Genomic DNA, 13982 nt, shown 5'->3' with positions numbered 1-13982 from the left:
CGAGAACTCCAGGAGGATGGGTGAGGTCCCAGAGGTCTGAAGAAGGGCAAAGATAGTATTGGTCTTTAAAAATAGAACAAAGAGGACCCAGGGAGTTGTTATAGACTAGTCAGCCTAACTTTGATACCTGGAAAAATACTGGAACAAATTATTTAATCATTAATTGGTATGCATCTAGAGTCGTGGTTCCCAAACTTGTTCTGCCATTTGTGCAAGGAAAGCCCCTGGCGGGCTGGGCCGGTTTGTTTACCTGCCGTGTCTGCAGGTTTGGCCAATCGCGGCTCCCAGTGGCTGTGGTTTGCTGCTCCAGGCCAATGGGAGCTGCTGGAAGTGGCGGCCAGTACGTCCCTCAGCCCGCGCCACTTCCAGCAGCTCCCATTGGCCTGGAGCAGTGAACCATGGCCACTGGGAGCTGCGATCAGCCGAACCTGCGGACGCGGCAGGTAAACAGCCCGGCCTGCCAGGGGCTTTCCCTGCACAAGCGGCGGAACAAGTTTGGGAACCACTGATCTAGAGGATAATAGGATTATAAGGAATAGCCATTGTGAATTTGTCAAGAACAAATCATACGAAACCAACCTAATTTCCTTCTTTGACAAGGTTACTGGCCTAGTGGATAAGGGGGAAGCTGTAGATATGCTATATCTTGATTTTAATAAGGCTTTTGACACATTTCCACGTGATATTCTCATAAACAAACTAGGGAAACGTCACCCAGATGAAATTGCTGTAGGTGGCGCACAACGGATTGAAAGACCATACTTAGAGTAGTTATTAATGATTGGCTATCAAACTGGGAGGGCATATTTAGTGGGGTCAGAGAGCGGAAAGTCCTGGGCCTGGTATTAATTCAGTATTTTCATTAGAGACTTGGATAATGGGGACGAGATTATTCTTATAAAGCTTGCGATGATGCTAAATCAGGAGTGGTTGCAAGCACTTTTGAGGACAGGATTAGAATTCAAAACTATGGGAACAAATTAGAGAATTGTTCTGAAATTAACAAGATGATAGTCAATAAAGGCAAGTGCAAAGTACTTCACTTAAGAAGGAAAAATCAAATGCACATCTACAAAATGGAGAATAACTGGCTAGGCAGTAGTATTGCTGAACAGGATCTGAGGGTTCTAGTGGATCACAATTTGAATATGAGCCCACAATGTGATGCAGTTGTGAAAAAGGATATTATTAACAGGAATGTCATATATAAGGCACAGGGTAATTGTCCCACTTCACTCATCACTGGGGTGGCATCAGCTGGAATTCTGTGTCCAATTTTGGGTGCCATGCTTTTGGAAAGATGTGAATAAATTGGAGAGAGTCAAGAGGAGAGTTTAATAAATATATAAATAAATAAATAAAAGGGTAAAAGGTTTACAAAACCTGACCAGTGAGGAAAGGTTAAAATAACTAGGCATGTTTAGCCTTGAGAAAAGAAGATTGAAGTGGGACCTGATGATAGCTTTCAAATATGCTAAGGGCTATTATAAAGAGAACAGTGATCAGTTGTTCTTTATGTCCACTGAAGGTAGGAGAAGATTAAGCCCATTACTTCTGCATCAAGGGAGAATAGGTTAGATATTAGGAAAAACTTTTGAACTATAAAGGGTAATTAAACTCTGGAAGAGGCTTCCAAGGGAGGTCATAGAATTCCCATCATTGGAGGTTTTTAAGAACCGGTTAGAAAAACACCCGTCAGGGATGTTGCAGGTTTACTTGGTCCTGCCTAAATGCTGGGAGGCTGGATTTGATGGTCTCTCCAGGTCCCTTCCAGCCCTACATTTCTATTACATCTCACTTTTGGGCCTTGGTTGGTTGAGAAGTATGCTTCCAAGTATAGTAGTTTCTAGACAGTGTTAATAGTCAAAAGGACAATAGATATAGAGACATTTACATCTAGCTATTTTATACCATTCAGGTACGAGGCTTCAGAACGACTCAAAAAGACGTAGGTTAGTTGACCTTGAAACAGCTGAAAGGGATGAACAAAAGATGGAGGATTACATTCTTTCCAGGAACCAGGAAACTGGGAGAGCTGTCACTCCTGCTCAGCCTGCAGCAGTGTTGTCCAGGTATGGAGGAAGTACATGATTTACACTTAGTTCTTTTCTATTTTCCTCTTGCTTTAAGTTAGCTGATTAGTAGAGCAGAAAGTTTTGATGAACTAAATGTAACTTTAATCCATAGAAGTCAAATCTTTGACCCCTGCACAAGCTAGAATAAACTGAATTTTGCAGATGATCTCTGCAGTAACCACATGACCTGAACCCTCACCACCCAGGCTGCAGAGCACTAACAGAACTGTATCACCTTGGCTACAGCCCCTGCACTTCCCCTTGGTAGAGGTTTTGGTCAGTGAATCTGTCTCATCAGACCTGTCGATCATGTCTTCAGCCTTTCCCTGACCTGCCTCTAACCAGGGCCGGCTCCAGGCACCAGCCTGGCAAGCAGGTGCTTGGGGCAGCCACTCCGGAGAGGGGCGGCACGTCCAGGTATTCAGCGGCAATTCGGCGGACGGTCCCTCACTCCCGCTCGCAGCGAAGGACCTTCCGCTGAATTGCTGCCACAGATCGCGGCCAAAACCCTGGAGCCGGCCCTGCCTCTAACCTTCCCTCTGAGGTGTCGCAATGAAATCTGCTGCAATGCATGTGCCGATGTGGAGTCTTTGCCCCACCTTTCACCATTCTGCTCCCCTTTTGTAGTGTAACTGGCAGTTTGGGCCCTCTGCGCCTGCAGAGAATGTGTGGAGAGGGCTCTCGTTCTGTGGGAGCACCTACAAGTGCTGCTTTCTAGTGGAGACATGCCACTGGAGTCTCCTGTTGGGGAAGCCTGGGCTATTCTTTGAATAGATAAATCACATGTGGTATAGCACTATAATTAACATCCCGCTCTCGGGGACAGAATGGCATGCTCAGGATCTGCTCACATTACCTCTCATTTGGCTTTAGGAAGAGTTTATGACTTGCCAGTAGACTAGACTGCCTTTTGTGGCTTGCAGTGCACAATTCGTGTTATTGATAGCATATTGGCAAATGTTTACTGCCTAGAGAGACCTGTAGAACCAGTAATAAGATGCACAAGTTTAATACATAAAAGTTTAAATGTGCTTTCCCCCCATCTTATCTGGCTTATGTTGCAACCTTAACTGTGTTTGAACCTATATATATGTAAGTATGGGTATCTTGTCTCCTGTATAGCATTTTTGATTTAAACATGAATATGCTAGAATGTATTATGTGCTATGGCAGAAGTGGCAACGCCTGTGTGAGTATGTGTGGAATGGAACATGTTTGTTTTTTGTTTTTTTTCCAATTAGTGAATTACCTGAACGAGAAGAAGGAGAAGGAGAAGAAACTCCAAACTTCAGTCATTGGGGACCATCCCGAATGTATGTTGTTATAATTACATTCTTTCTTTTTGCTTAGGAAACATTTGACACCTTGGGGGCTCCAGGAGTTATTACACTCCTTACTGTAGACTTTTCTTACACATGTGTGACTGTTTTCATGGCCTTTTATTTTAGAGTGCTCTAGAATAGTGTTAAGGTAGTTAGGTGCTCTGGGCTTTATTAAATACTGTAAATGCTAACAGACGTTCAGTGGAGAAGGTTTATATATTCTGTGTATACAACTAATTTTAGAAAGCTGCCAGCTTTGTGTTGCAGTTGAGCTGAAAGTTCTCGTTCACCTCTTCGCTACTGGTTTGAAATGTTACACATCAGAATTCTGCTGTCAGGTACATGGGTTACTCTGCTAATCTTAGTGGCATAACTCTGAATTAACACAAAATTTGGTCCAATAGTGTTTGAATGTCAAACTACCGAAAAATATTTCTAATCTACAAACTAGATAGCAAAGTGAAATAATTCCTTTGATATCTCTCTTTCCAGTCTGTGTATGTTGTATATCTTTTACAAAACAAAGGCCATCTGTCAGTTAAGGAGGCCTTGTCAAAGTTATTTCACTTTGTTTTGAGAGACAAGTTTGAAGAGGGAGTGGGGAAACAGAGATAAAGCAATTTAAAATACAGTTGACAGTATTGTGTAATTCTGAACTATTTGCATAATGTTGTTGCATGACAACAGTTTTATTATCAGAACAGTTTATTTTATTTCTGACATTGAAATACGGTGGAAATTATGAATACGTTAATATTTACCTTGAGAAAGGTAACTGTCATCCAGATAAATTTATATGCCATTTGATCAGATGAGTTTTCTCTTACAGAAAGAATTGGTTACTTTAGCTTCATTTTTATACCTTCTTAAACACATTGGCTGCCTGCAGTTCAAAGGTCATGTAAAAAGGTGTGATTCAGGGTTAGGCATAAACAAACCTAAAACTTCAGCACAAGTAGGAGCCTATTATATATGACCTCTGATACATGGCAAACAACTTTAAGATCTTTTCAGGAATCCTTTTTGACCTCTCACTAGTATGTTCAGCAACCTGAATATCAATTGACGTTTTCTGTATTGAAACACTTAATATTAACAAATTAGTATCGCCAGGTTGGTTCAAGCTGTTCTCAGTAGGAGCCCACCACTCTGGAATTTGATTTGAGTGATAGAACTCAACTGTGTTTATCTCGGTACCTATTTTTTACACAGACTTTCTCTGAAGGGAAAGGTCATAGGAGGGGAAGCAAGTTGGTTTGGTGGCAGAGTTTTGTTGTTATATTTGTTCACTGATGAGCTCACCTGGACTAGCAACAGGTGCTTCTTTTAAAGATTATTGCTAGTAAATTGATGAAACCTGAAAAACTATGTTATAGATTTTTGGAATATTAAATATTATATATTTAAATCTGTTAATAGTTATAAAATTATATGGTATTGCTTGCGTTTTACAGTGTTGAAATCTTCAGAGAGCCTCACATGTCTCTTGGAATCAGTATTGTTGGTGGGCAAACTATTATAAAGCGCCTAAAGAATGGAGAGGAACTTAAAGGTATCTTTATCAAACAAGTCTTGGAAGACAGCCCAGCTGGAAGAACAAAAGCCTTAAAAACTGGGGATAAAATACTTGAGGTAAATGCAGATAAATTTCCTTTTCATGCTTTAAAAAGAGAGCATAGCTTCAGAGAGCTGTCTAGAAAAAGAAAAGTGGAATTAAGCATTGAATATATTGTGAATGTGATTTTACTCCTCAGCGTGCATTGTTCTATCTCTTTTAGAAAGGTCTTGACTATCGATTGCTTCTGTTAACATCCTATTGTACTATTTCAGAGAAGTTAAATAGGCACTGATTTTAAAAGTGGTGTTTTATGAAATAAAACAAATAGAAATCCTGCTTTTCTCACCATTTTTTATGAGCCATTCAATTGAAGAATGTAAGTTATTCTGGAATAGTTGCATGATTTGAGTGGTTCGTTCTTCATGCTAAGTTTTGTGGCATTTTTAGAAGGTATTCAGTGTACAAGCTAGTTATATATTACTTGTGGAGTCCCTCATGTTAGCAGTTGCTTCGTTCTTTGAGAGGGGAGAGTAATTTTCATAGGTGCCATTATCACTGGACACCATGTTGCAATTTTTTGGATACCATGTTGTGGTTCTTCACTCTCCCCTGAAACTGCTGTGACAATGTGATTCACTAGGTCTGATATGCTGTCTTATAGCTAGGTGGAGCATTGTGGGGCTTTTTCTCTGTAGTCTTGCTAACCAGGACTGCTAATGGTCCCCTTTTGCCTTGGCCCTCTGGCCAGGTCATTTTTTGCGTCACCCCCTTCTGGGTAAAACACCGTTGTCTCTCAGGAGTCCCAGGACCTCACAACAGATTGACTGTCCATATCCAGGCCCAAAAATCCTCCCGGCCCTCTGTCTGAGGATTTCCCACTAATCTTCCCAGTGAGGCTATAGAGGAGTCCTGTCCCTCCCTCTGCTCAGGGTTCCAGTCCAGGGACCCTTGTAACAAGCAGTTAAGGTCTGTCTGGTCAGATCTGTTGCTTGTTCCCTGGGCTACTTCCCACATTGGCTTGCCATCTCCACAGGGAACTCGTATTCTCAATGCAGTGTGGGCCCGGCCCCAGGGTTAAACTCTTAGTTCCAGTCCTCCAAAGCAATAAAGGAAATGCAATTAAATTAACAGGAATAAAGAGCAGCATCAGCTTCTCTTTCCTGTCAGGATCCTGGCCGTCTGTCCTATCGCTCTGAGATCGCAGGCAAACAAAGGTAACTTGACTCTCTGCTGTGCTCCTTTCTGGGAGCTGAGGATGAGAGGTCTGTCCACCTCTCTGCAGGCTGGGTCCCTCTGCAGTGGTGCCTGAGCCCAATGCTGCCCTTTAACCCCTTCTTGCCTGCTTTGGGGTTTGTGTATCCCATGAGATCCCCCAGAATGAGTACTTCCACATATGATGTTCCGCTGTCAGAAAACTGACTGTCCTTTTTGTGTCTGCTGCCTTCCAGAAGTGATGTGCTTTGAAAGTTGCTTCAAAACATAACTAGCTTATTCTTAGGTAAATTGAGGATTCATGTGATACCAAGCATTCTCTGATTTTATCTGAAAGTAGAGTCTTTGGTAAAATACAGCATGTGCCTTTAATTGTGAGCCCCTGACAGGGCCGGCTCCAGGGTTTTGGCCGCCCCAAGCAGCTAAAACAAAACAAAAAAGCCGCGATCGCGATCTGCAGCAGCAATTCGGCGGGAAGTTCTTCACTCTCAGGCGGAGTGAGGGACCGTCTGCCGAATTGCCGCCGAATACCTGGACCTGCCGCCCCTCTCCAGAGCGGCCGCCCCAAGCACCTGCTTGAGAAGCTGGTGCCTGGAGCCGGCCCTGTCCCCTGAATACTATACCTCTGCCCTGCTTGTTCCTCAAAGTGTTGAAGAAATATACATTATGTAGTGTTTTCTTAAGTATTTTTCTATCCTATGAAACCTTTTGGTGACTTCCTCTGATGTGCTAAGCTTCACTGTCAATAAATGCATGTAAATCTCTTGTTGTAATTTATGAAAAAGACAGATTGCCTAATAATGAAGATACACTCCATTTGTTAGGTGTCTGGAGTAGACTTGCAAAATGCCACGCATGAGGAAGCAGTGGAAGCTATCAAGAATGCAGGAAATCCTGTTGTTTTTGTTGTTCAGAGTTTGTCTAGTACCCCAAGAGTAAGTTACCCTTTTTTCCTTTCCTTTCTTTTTTCAAAACTTAATTCCTTTTTAATATGCCTTTTATTTGAAACATGGCCAAACTCCTTTCAGCAAGATTTGGTCATAACACAGTTTCCCTTGCATACTCTGACACAGTTTCCAGTCAGAGACCATATGGTTACTTCTTGGGACAGATTCTGGTCTAAATTACTCCAATATAAATTCAACTGACTGTGTTGACTCAGCAGCGTTTACCCCACGGTAATTGAATTAGAATCAGCCCCCTTGTGTGTTACCTGGTATTCTAAAAATATTTCCTCTATTAGCCAACTTTTTTTAAAAACATAATGTAATGAAACTTGATTGTAGAATAGCATCCTCCATACAAACTGTCCCCAAAGGCTTAAAATACAATTACAAGTATGAACAATAATTATCCGAGATAGAGGAAAAACTAGGAAATACAGGCAAAAGAGAAAATGATCTCCCCATCTTCTGGGCAGTGAGAAGAGGCAACAATTATAGTCTACCATCCCAGAAGTTCATGGAATGTAGGGCTGAGGCAGGGGGTTGGGGTGTGGGAGGTAGTGCAGGGTGTGGGAGGGAGTGCGATGTGCAGGAAGAGGCTCAGGGCAAGGGGTTGGGGTGCAGGAGGGGGCTCAGGGCAGGGGGTTGGGGTGAGGGATGCAGGAGGGGTTTGGGGTGCAGGCTTCAGTCCGGCGCTGCTTATTTCGAGCAGCTCTGGGGTGGCAGCGGTGCGCAGCAGGGCTAAGGCAGGATCCCTGCCTGCCTTGGCCCTGCGCTGTGCCCAAAAGTGGCCAGCATATCTGGCAGTAGCTCCTGGGCGTGGGGTGGGGCAGGTGGCTCCGCCGTGTGCTGCCCTCGCCTGTGGGTACCACCCCCAAAGCTCCCATTGGCTGGGAATGGGGAACTGCAGCCAATGGGAGCTGCAGGGGGCGGTGCCTGCAGGCGAGGGCAGCGCATGGAGCCCTCAGCCCCTCCCCTCCCCCAAGGGCTGCAGGGACGTGGTGCTGCCCGCTTCTGGGAGTGGCGAGGGGCCAGGGCAGGCAGGGAGCCTGCCTTAACCCTGCTGCGCCACGGGGCTGGCAATCCCACGGGCCAGATTGAAAGCACTGACCGGCCGGATTCGGCCTGCGGGCCGTAGTTTGCCCTCCCCTGACCTAGTGAGTCTCTCTGACAACTCATTAACCACACCTTACACAATCTGGCACCAAAATGTCCACTCCTTCTCCACAGCCCCAATGAATCTCTGTTCTGTGATGACTTGCAGCAATCAAAGTGAGAAAGGAGAATGTCCAAGCAGTGGTGGCAGAAAGCATAGGCACCATACAATGGGCATAGTTGTGATAATACAATAACTTCTGTCTATATATTTGACCCCTTCTGAGAAGCGTGTCAGGAAAATTGAGTCTTTTCCTGAGACTCTTGTCCTTACCCTTCTAGGTCACTGAAAATGGCCTCTGAGAAGGCATAAAGATAATCGGGGACCCTTAGTAACTTTGGGTGCCTCTGTTTTTGAGTGCTGAGGCTTATACACCCAGAATCTGACTTTCAGCATTGCTGAGCACTGGCAGCTCCCATTGACTAGTGGGAATTGTGGAAGCTCAGCACCCCCGAATATCAGGTTCTTGGTCAAAGGTGAAGCACCCAAACTTAGAATTTATTACGGAGGTTGGAGAGGAAGTAAATGATCACAGGTCACATAGCAAGTCAGCAGCAGAGCTGGGAATGGGACTCAAAACTCCTTATTTCCTTTTGCATGGCCTAACAACGCTGCCTCACCAGTACTGAAGAAGATGGAAGCACATTGCCACTTCAAATAGCTGGACATGTACCATCTGTAGTAGTTAAACTTACTGTGGTATTAGCAATATTTCCCATTCTCAGTATAGGGAATACCACAAATATGGTATAGGTACACACCATGGTGCTTAGACATCCATTTGTTTCAGTGGTGTAAACTGCACCTTACGTTGGTATCTCTACTACCAATAGCTGGGGTCTCAGAGGTGTTTTGTTTTGAATTTAAGATAGTATGGTTTATACATAAGGGAGTTCCTTCCCTGCCAGGTGTTCGAAACACTCTGATATTTGTTTCAGAGTAGCAGCCGTGTTAGTCTGGATCCGCAAAAAGAACAGGAGTACTTGTGGCACCTTAGAGACTAACAAATTTGTTAGTCTCTAAGGTGCCACAAGTACTTCTGATATTTGTGCTGCTCTGCTTTTAGTAGTAATTTCTACTGCCTGCTTTGGGATGGTACACCCATGTTTCATACCAATCATTCTGTAAAGATATTCTATAGCATTCATATTCCTGTCTCATTTTTAACTGTTGCTATGGTGAAATACTATTCTCATGTTGTTTTGAATATTGTACCATTATGCACCTTATTGAGGGACCAAGTGTTCCAAATTACATTAGTCAACAAATATTTTACAATATATAGTATAACATGGTACTCTCTTGCTTGAGGCATTCCATGTAAAGGACATTAATCAACTTGGAGTAATTCAAGACTAGCCCCTTATATTTCATTAAGGGTCCTTACAATATACTGAAGAATATATAATGAAAAGAGCGAGAGAGAGAGATTCAAATTCCAGCCTAAATAGTTAGTTTGGCAAAGTTTTATAAGCAACCGAAAACAGGGTCTTCTAAGGGGAAGTATTCGGCAGCCTTAAGAATGGTGGGGGGGGATGTGAGGGGGGAGCCGATAGCCTCCTCCCACATTTTTAAGGTTGCCCAATACTTGTTCTTAGAAGACCCTGTTTTCGGTTGCTTATAACTTTTGCTAAACTTAACTCCTTAGGCTGAATTGTTCCATGCCAGGTGTCTGTGCCAGGCTGATTTTTTTTTTTTTTTTTCATGGTGGTGGTGAATTTTAGCCAAAATGGCTCAGCCATTCTGAGAATGAGGATAAGAAAAAGGAGCTGGAGGCTAGGGGGTAAAGTTCTGAGATTAGATGTGGGGCCGAGAGAGAGAGAGAGAGGTTGGGACTAGGCGCTAGTGGAGACTAGGCGCCTGGAGGCCTGGGAATGGGAAAAGAGAGAGACAGTCAATGAGGAACAAGGTGCGTATGGAGGACTGGGACTGGCTGTGCAGGGAGATTGGTAGGACTGGGCACATTAGGGGAGGGAGGACACTGGGACAGGGAGTCTGTAGAGGGATACTAGGAACTGGCGGGGCAAGGAGACTGAGGCTGGGATGAGACGATTGAGGAGTGGAGACTGGAACTGGCAAGGGTGAGGAGAAAGGGACTGGGACAAGAAGTCACAGGTGGAGAAGACAGGATTGGAACAAGGACGGGTTGGACAGGGCAGAAAGAGGCAAACTTGGGGGTAATGGGCAGAAAACACTGAGCACACTCCCCTCTAGAAAGAGTCATGAGTCTCACCATTCCTCTGCTATCAGCAAATACCTGTGGAAACTCCCTGGCAGAGTGTCTCATCCCACTCTAGAGCTGGTCTACATGCAGATTGACAACTTATTACTGTTGTTAGTTACTTCATTAGCTGAAGTGGCAGAGTTCAGTGTGGTGAATCTGATGGTTCAAACCTGCTGATGATCCATGTGGATGTCAATATGATGTCACGTGATGGAATTTGTTTTTTAAATTTGATTTAAAAAAAAAAAAACCTAAGAAACTATATATATATATATATATTATTATACACACACACACACACACAAATTATGTTAAGGGAAGATTATTAATATTGCAAACTCAAGTTCTCAAAAGTTAGAAAGTGCAATCTTAATTTGTGCATATGCATCATGATGCAGTCTTTAAATGATCACATACTAGTTTTTCCACAGGATTCCTGCTTCATTTAGTGCACTGGATGGATGATGTTCACTTAATGAGAAGCTGTTCCATATTTTTTTTTTTTCTCCTCATTGTTCAGTGTGTGGCCCCTGCCTAACATACTGCCATTATTCAAACCCTGCTCCTAAGACAGCATTCTGAATTTACTCTTTGGCTTTTCTGTGATGCTCCTCACGCTAGATCTGAGTGCATCACAAACATTAATTGATCGTCAAAAAAACCCTGTAAGATGAGGAGGTGGGATAGACAGATGAAGGTACTAATTTTGGGTGCCTTGAGACCTTGGACCTGATTTTTCAGAATATTTAGCATTAGATAGCACTTCATATATTCAAAGCACAATTCCTGTTGTTCACTTGCAGCTGTGAATGCTCAGCACTTCTGCAAATCAGGCACCCAGAAAATGAGGAATTCAGAGTTAGTGACGACTTGTGAAAAGTTTGGTTTCAAGTAACTTGCTTAGTAGGCACTCTTTAGCAAAGAGAGGAATAGAATCTAATTCTTCAAGGCAGCATTCAGCTACGTTAACTGTGTGACCTTTCTTTGTCTTCCTGTAGTCTCTTGCCTCATTCACTACACACCTTCCAACTTTTGCAACAATTGAAGCAAGTGTTCTACAGACAACAGTCTACTTTGCTACTCTACACAATGCTTATTCTCCCCATGGCAGCTCCATACTGTGCACTGAATGAGGCAGGTGTCCAGTGGAAAAGATAGTATGTGGTCATGTAATTAAAGTCTGTATCATAATGCATAAGCACAAAGCCCAAACCCAGGTTGTACAGTCAACCCTAATTCTGGCTTTTCTGATTTTATGAGTGCTTGACTGTGCATCTATGTCTGTCTGTCTGTCTATCATATGCGCATGTCTATTTCTTATGTTTTGCAGGTGGTCTCCGTGGTACAGTCTAAGATAAATAAAACCAAGAAAGATCAGGACACAGAAAGAGAAAACAAAAATGAGAAGGTATTATTTCATTTGTGTATCGTATCCAAGCTTTACTGGGTCAGATGATATAACAATGTAGTTTATAAATGAATACTAGGCTTTTTATCTTAAATAAAAGGGGTAAAATGCTACAAAAATGGTATGTATGTTAACTACACTGAGTAATATTTAATATAAATAAAGTTTAGCACTTTATCTGTAGATTTCAAAGTGCTTTACGAAGGTGAGTAAGCATCAGTATCCCCATTTTACAGCTTCTGTCATAGCAACTGCCAGCCACTAGCTATAAAGTGGAATAATAGAAAAGTAACTGTGTAGTTTCTTGAAAAAAGGTTAATGATGTGGGTCTTTGCACATATTTGGCGTTGGGAGTAATGTGTTTCTGTTGAGACAGTGGATGCTGGTATATATTTGTTAAGATTGCTTTCAGAGCCTTAATTCTGAATTTCCTGACTTTCAAATGTTTGGATTTTTTTCCTGGTAAAAACTACCGGCCCAAATTTTCATACTTGGTTGCCCTAGTTAGCACAGTGCTTTTTGTGTCCACACACAGAGAAATGCCCCAGGTGATGTATAGTTGGTTTACTAATGGTCTAATATAATCACTTAGGATGATGTACCTTTCTGCAAACTTAATAATTGGTTAATTAACCAATTGATTAATTTTAATGACTGTATGGTAGCAGACATACTAAAACAGTTAATCTGGTTTCCTATATCTGTCCTGCAAAATCTCCCCAATCACATTGCTTCTGGAAGCCAAGCTGGGGATTGTGGCATACGTACCCAGAAGGCTTTGCAACTGAAACAGTGTAGGGATAGCACTATTGTGGATGTTGGCCAAACTTAAACCAATTCAGCATGGCTAGGTTGGGTACGCTGACCCGTGTGTGCTTGAACTGGTTCAGTCCTCGAATGTTAAACTCAAAGGCCTTGTTGCTTTAGAAAATGTTTTGCAGGCTACTTAGTGATTCAGAATCTGGGAGTTTTCAGGTTATCCCAGGAAAGCAAGGAAGCTAGGGTTTCGTGGCAGTGAGCAGTACTTGAAATAAAGCAGTTACTGTACCCCTAGCTTGGTTTTATCTATCTTTGTAATCTAAAAAGCACATCCACTTGCAATTTTGCTGTTTTTAATCTCTAGGACTCCAGTGTGTGGAATGTTTAAAACTGTAGGAAGTCAATGAGTGAGCCTAACCTTTTTCAAAGCTGTTAAAAGTAACCCTTCTATGGGTGCTGTAACGTAGATGAGTAGAATATAGAACAGCTTCAATGAATAAGTGAGGAGTTTCTTTTTAGCTTTGAACGTTAATTCACAAAGCAGACATCATGTGCTTCAGCAGGGGCAGCTCTCAGTAAAAAAAAGATATGGCTATGAGTGGATTATTAGCTTGCATTCCTATGGGAAATCAGTGATATTTCTAGTCTAGTCGTCAAAGTGTCATGAAAGAACTAAGTTTGAAAGCAAAATATCCAACTTGGAAGTGGTTGCACAAACTGCATTCAGTTTAGTCACTTTATAAAGGTTCAGACAATTATTTTTCTCCTACGAAGGAAATGGCAGATCACTGTAACTCAACTCTTTTGAAGGGGTTTGAAGTTTGTATTCTTGTCTGTTACATCAAGTAACAAAAGGCTCAGTGGGAGGTGCCTGGTAGCCGAGCCTAGGGAGAGGCAGAGGCCAAAGGAGCACTTGGTTGGGGAGAGTGGGAAAGCCGGAGCAAAGAGGGCAGATGGGAGGACCTTGAGAAGCAAGTGGGATCTTGGAGGGGAGCTAGAGCAAAGGGAGCCATTCTGGGGCAAGTTTCTGGGAGATCTTGTGGGAAGAGGGATACTGGGGGAGAGACTGGGAACCTGGGAGCAACAAACAGAAGGGAAAAGAAAAAAGTCTTGTGTGACCTGAGTGAGGGATGACTGGGCCTTTCTGGGGATGAAGGAAAAGAGAAGTAGGGATTTGGCAGAGAAAAGAAGAGTTGTATATACAGCACAAGTAAAACAGCATCACCCAGTTCAGGGAGAAATGTGTGAAAGAGGAAAAAAAGGCGACCAACACTGGAGGTGTTTAGCAAGTGGCTGGTGGTCAAAGAGATCTGGGGGCACGAGG

The 13982-nt window shown here is 42.9% G+C and overlaps 1 protein-coding gene across 5 annotated transcripts in view; it reads left to right on the top strand.

Moving 5' to 3' along the window:
• The window catches only part of PATJ (PATJ crumbs cell polarity complex component), a 215077-nt gene that overhangs the window by 80480 nt on the left and 120615 nt on the right, over positions 1 to 13982 (top strand). For all 5 annotated transcript variants that reach the window (XM_054037446.1, XM_054037444.1, XM_054037443.1 and 2 more), the window contains exons 22-26: positions 1919 to 2072; positions 3317 to 3388; positions 4852 to 5029; positions 6992 to 7102; positions 11822 to 11899. In XM_054037446.1, coding sequence (XP_053893421.1) covers positions 1919 to 2072; positions 3317 to 3388; positions 4852 to 5029; positions 6992 to 7102; positions 11822 to 11899 — 593 coding nt within the window. The remainder of the gene's footprint in view (positions 1 to 1918; positions 2073 to 3316; positions 3389 to 4851; positions 5030 to 6991; positions 7103 to 11821; positions 11900 to 13982) is intronic.

Source organism: Malaclemys terrapin, chromosome 8, assembly GCF_027887155.1.
Source record: "Malaclemys terrapin pileata isolate rMalTer1 chromosome 8, rMalTer1.hap1, whole genome shotgun sequence".
In the NCBI taxonomy this organism is placed as follows: domain Eukaryota; kingdom Metazoa; phylum Chordata; order Testudines; family Emydidae; genus Malaclemys; species Malaclemys terrapin.
The sequence above is the reverse complement of the archived record's forward strand: the minus strand, read 5'-3'. Positions and strand labels throughout refer to the sequence as shown.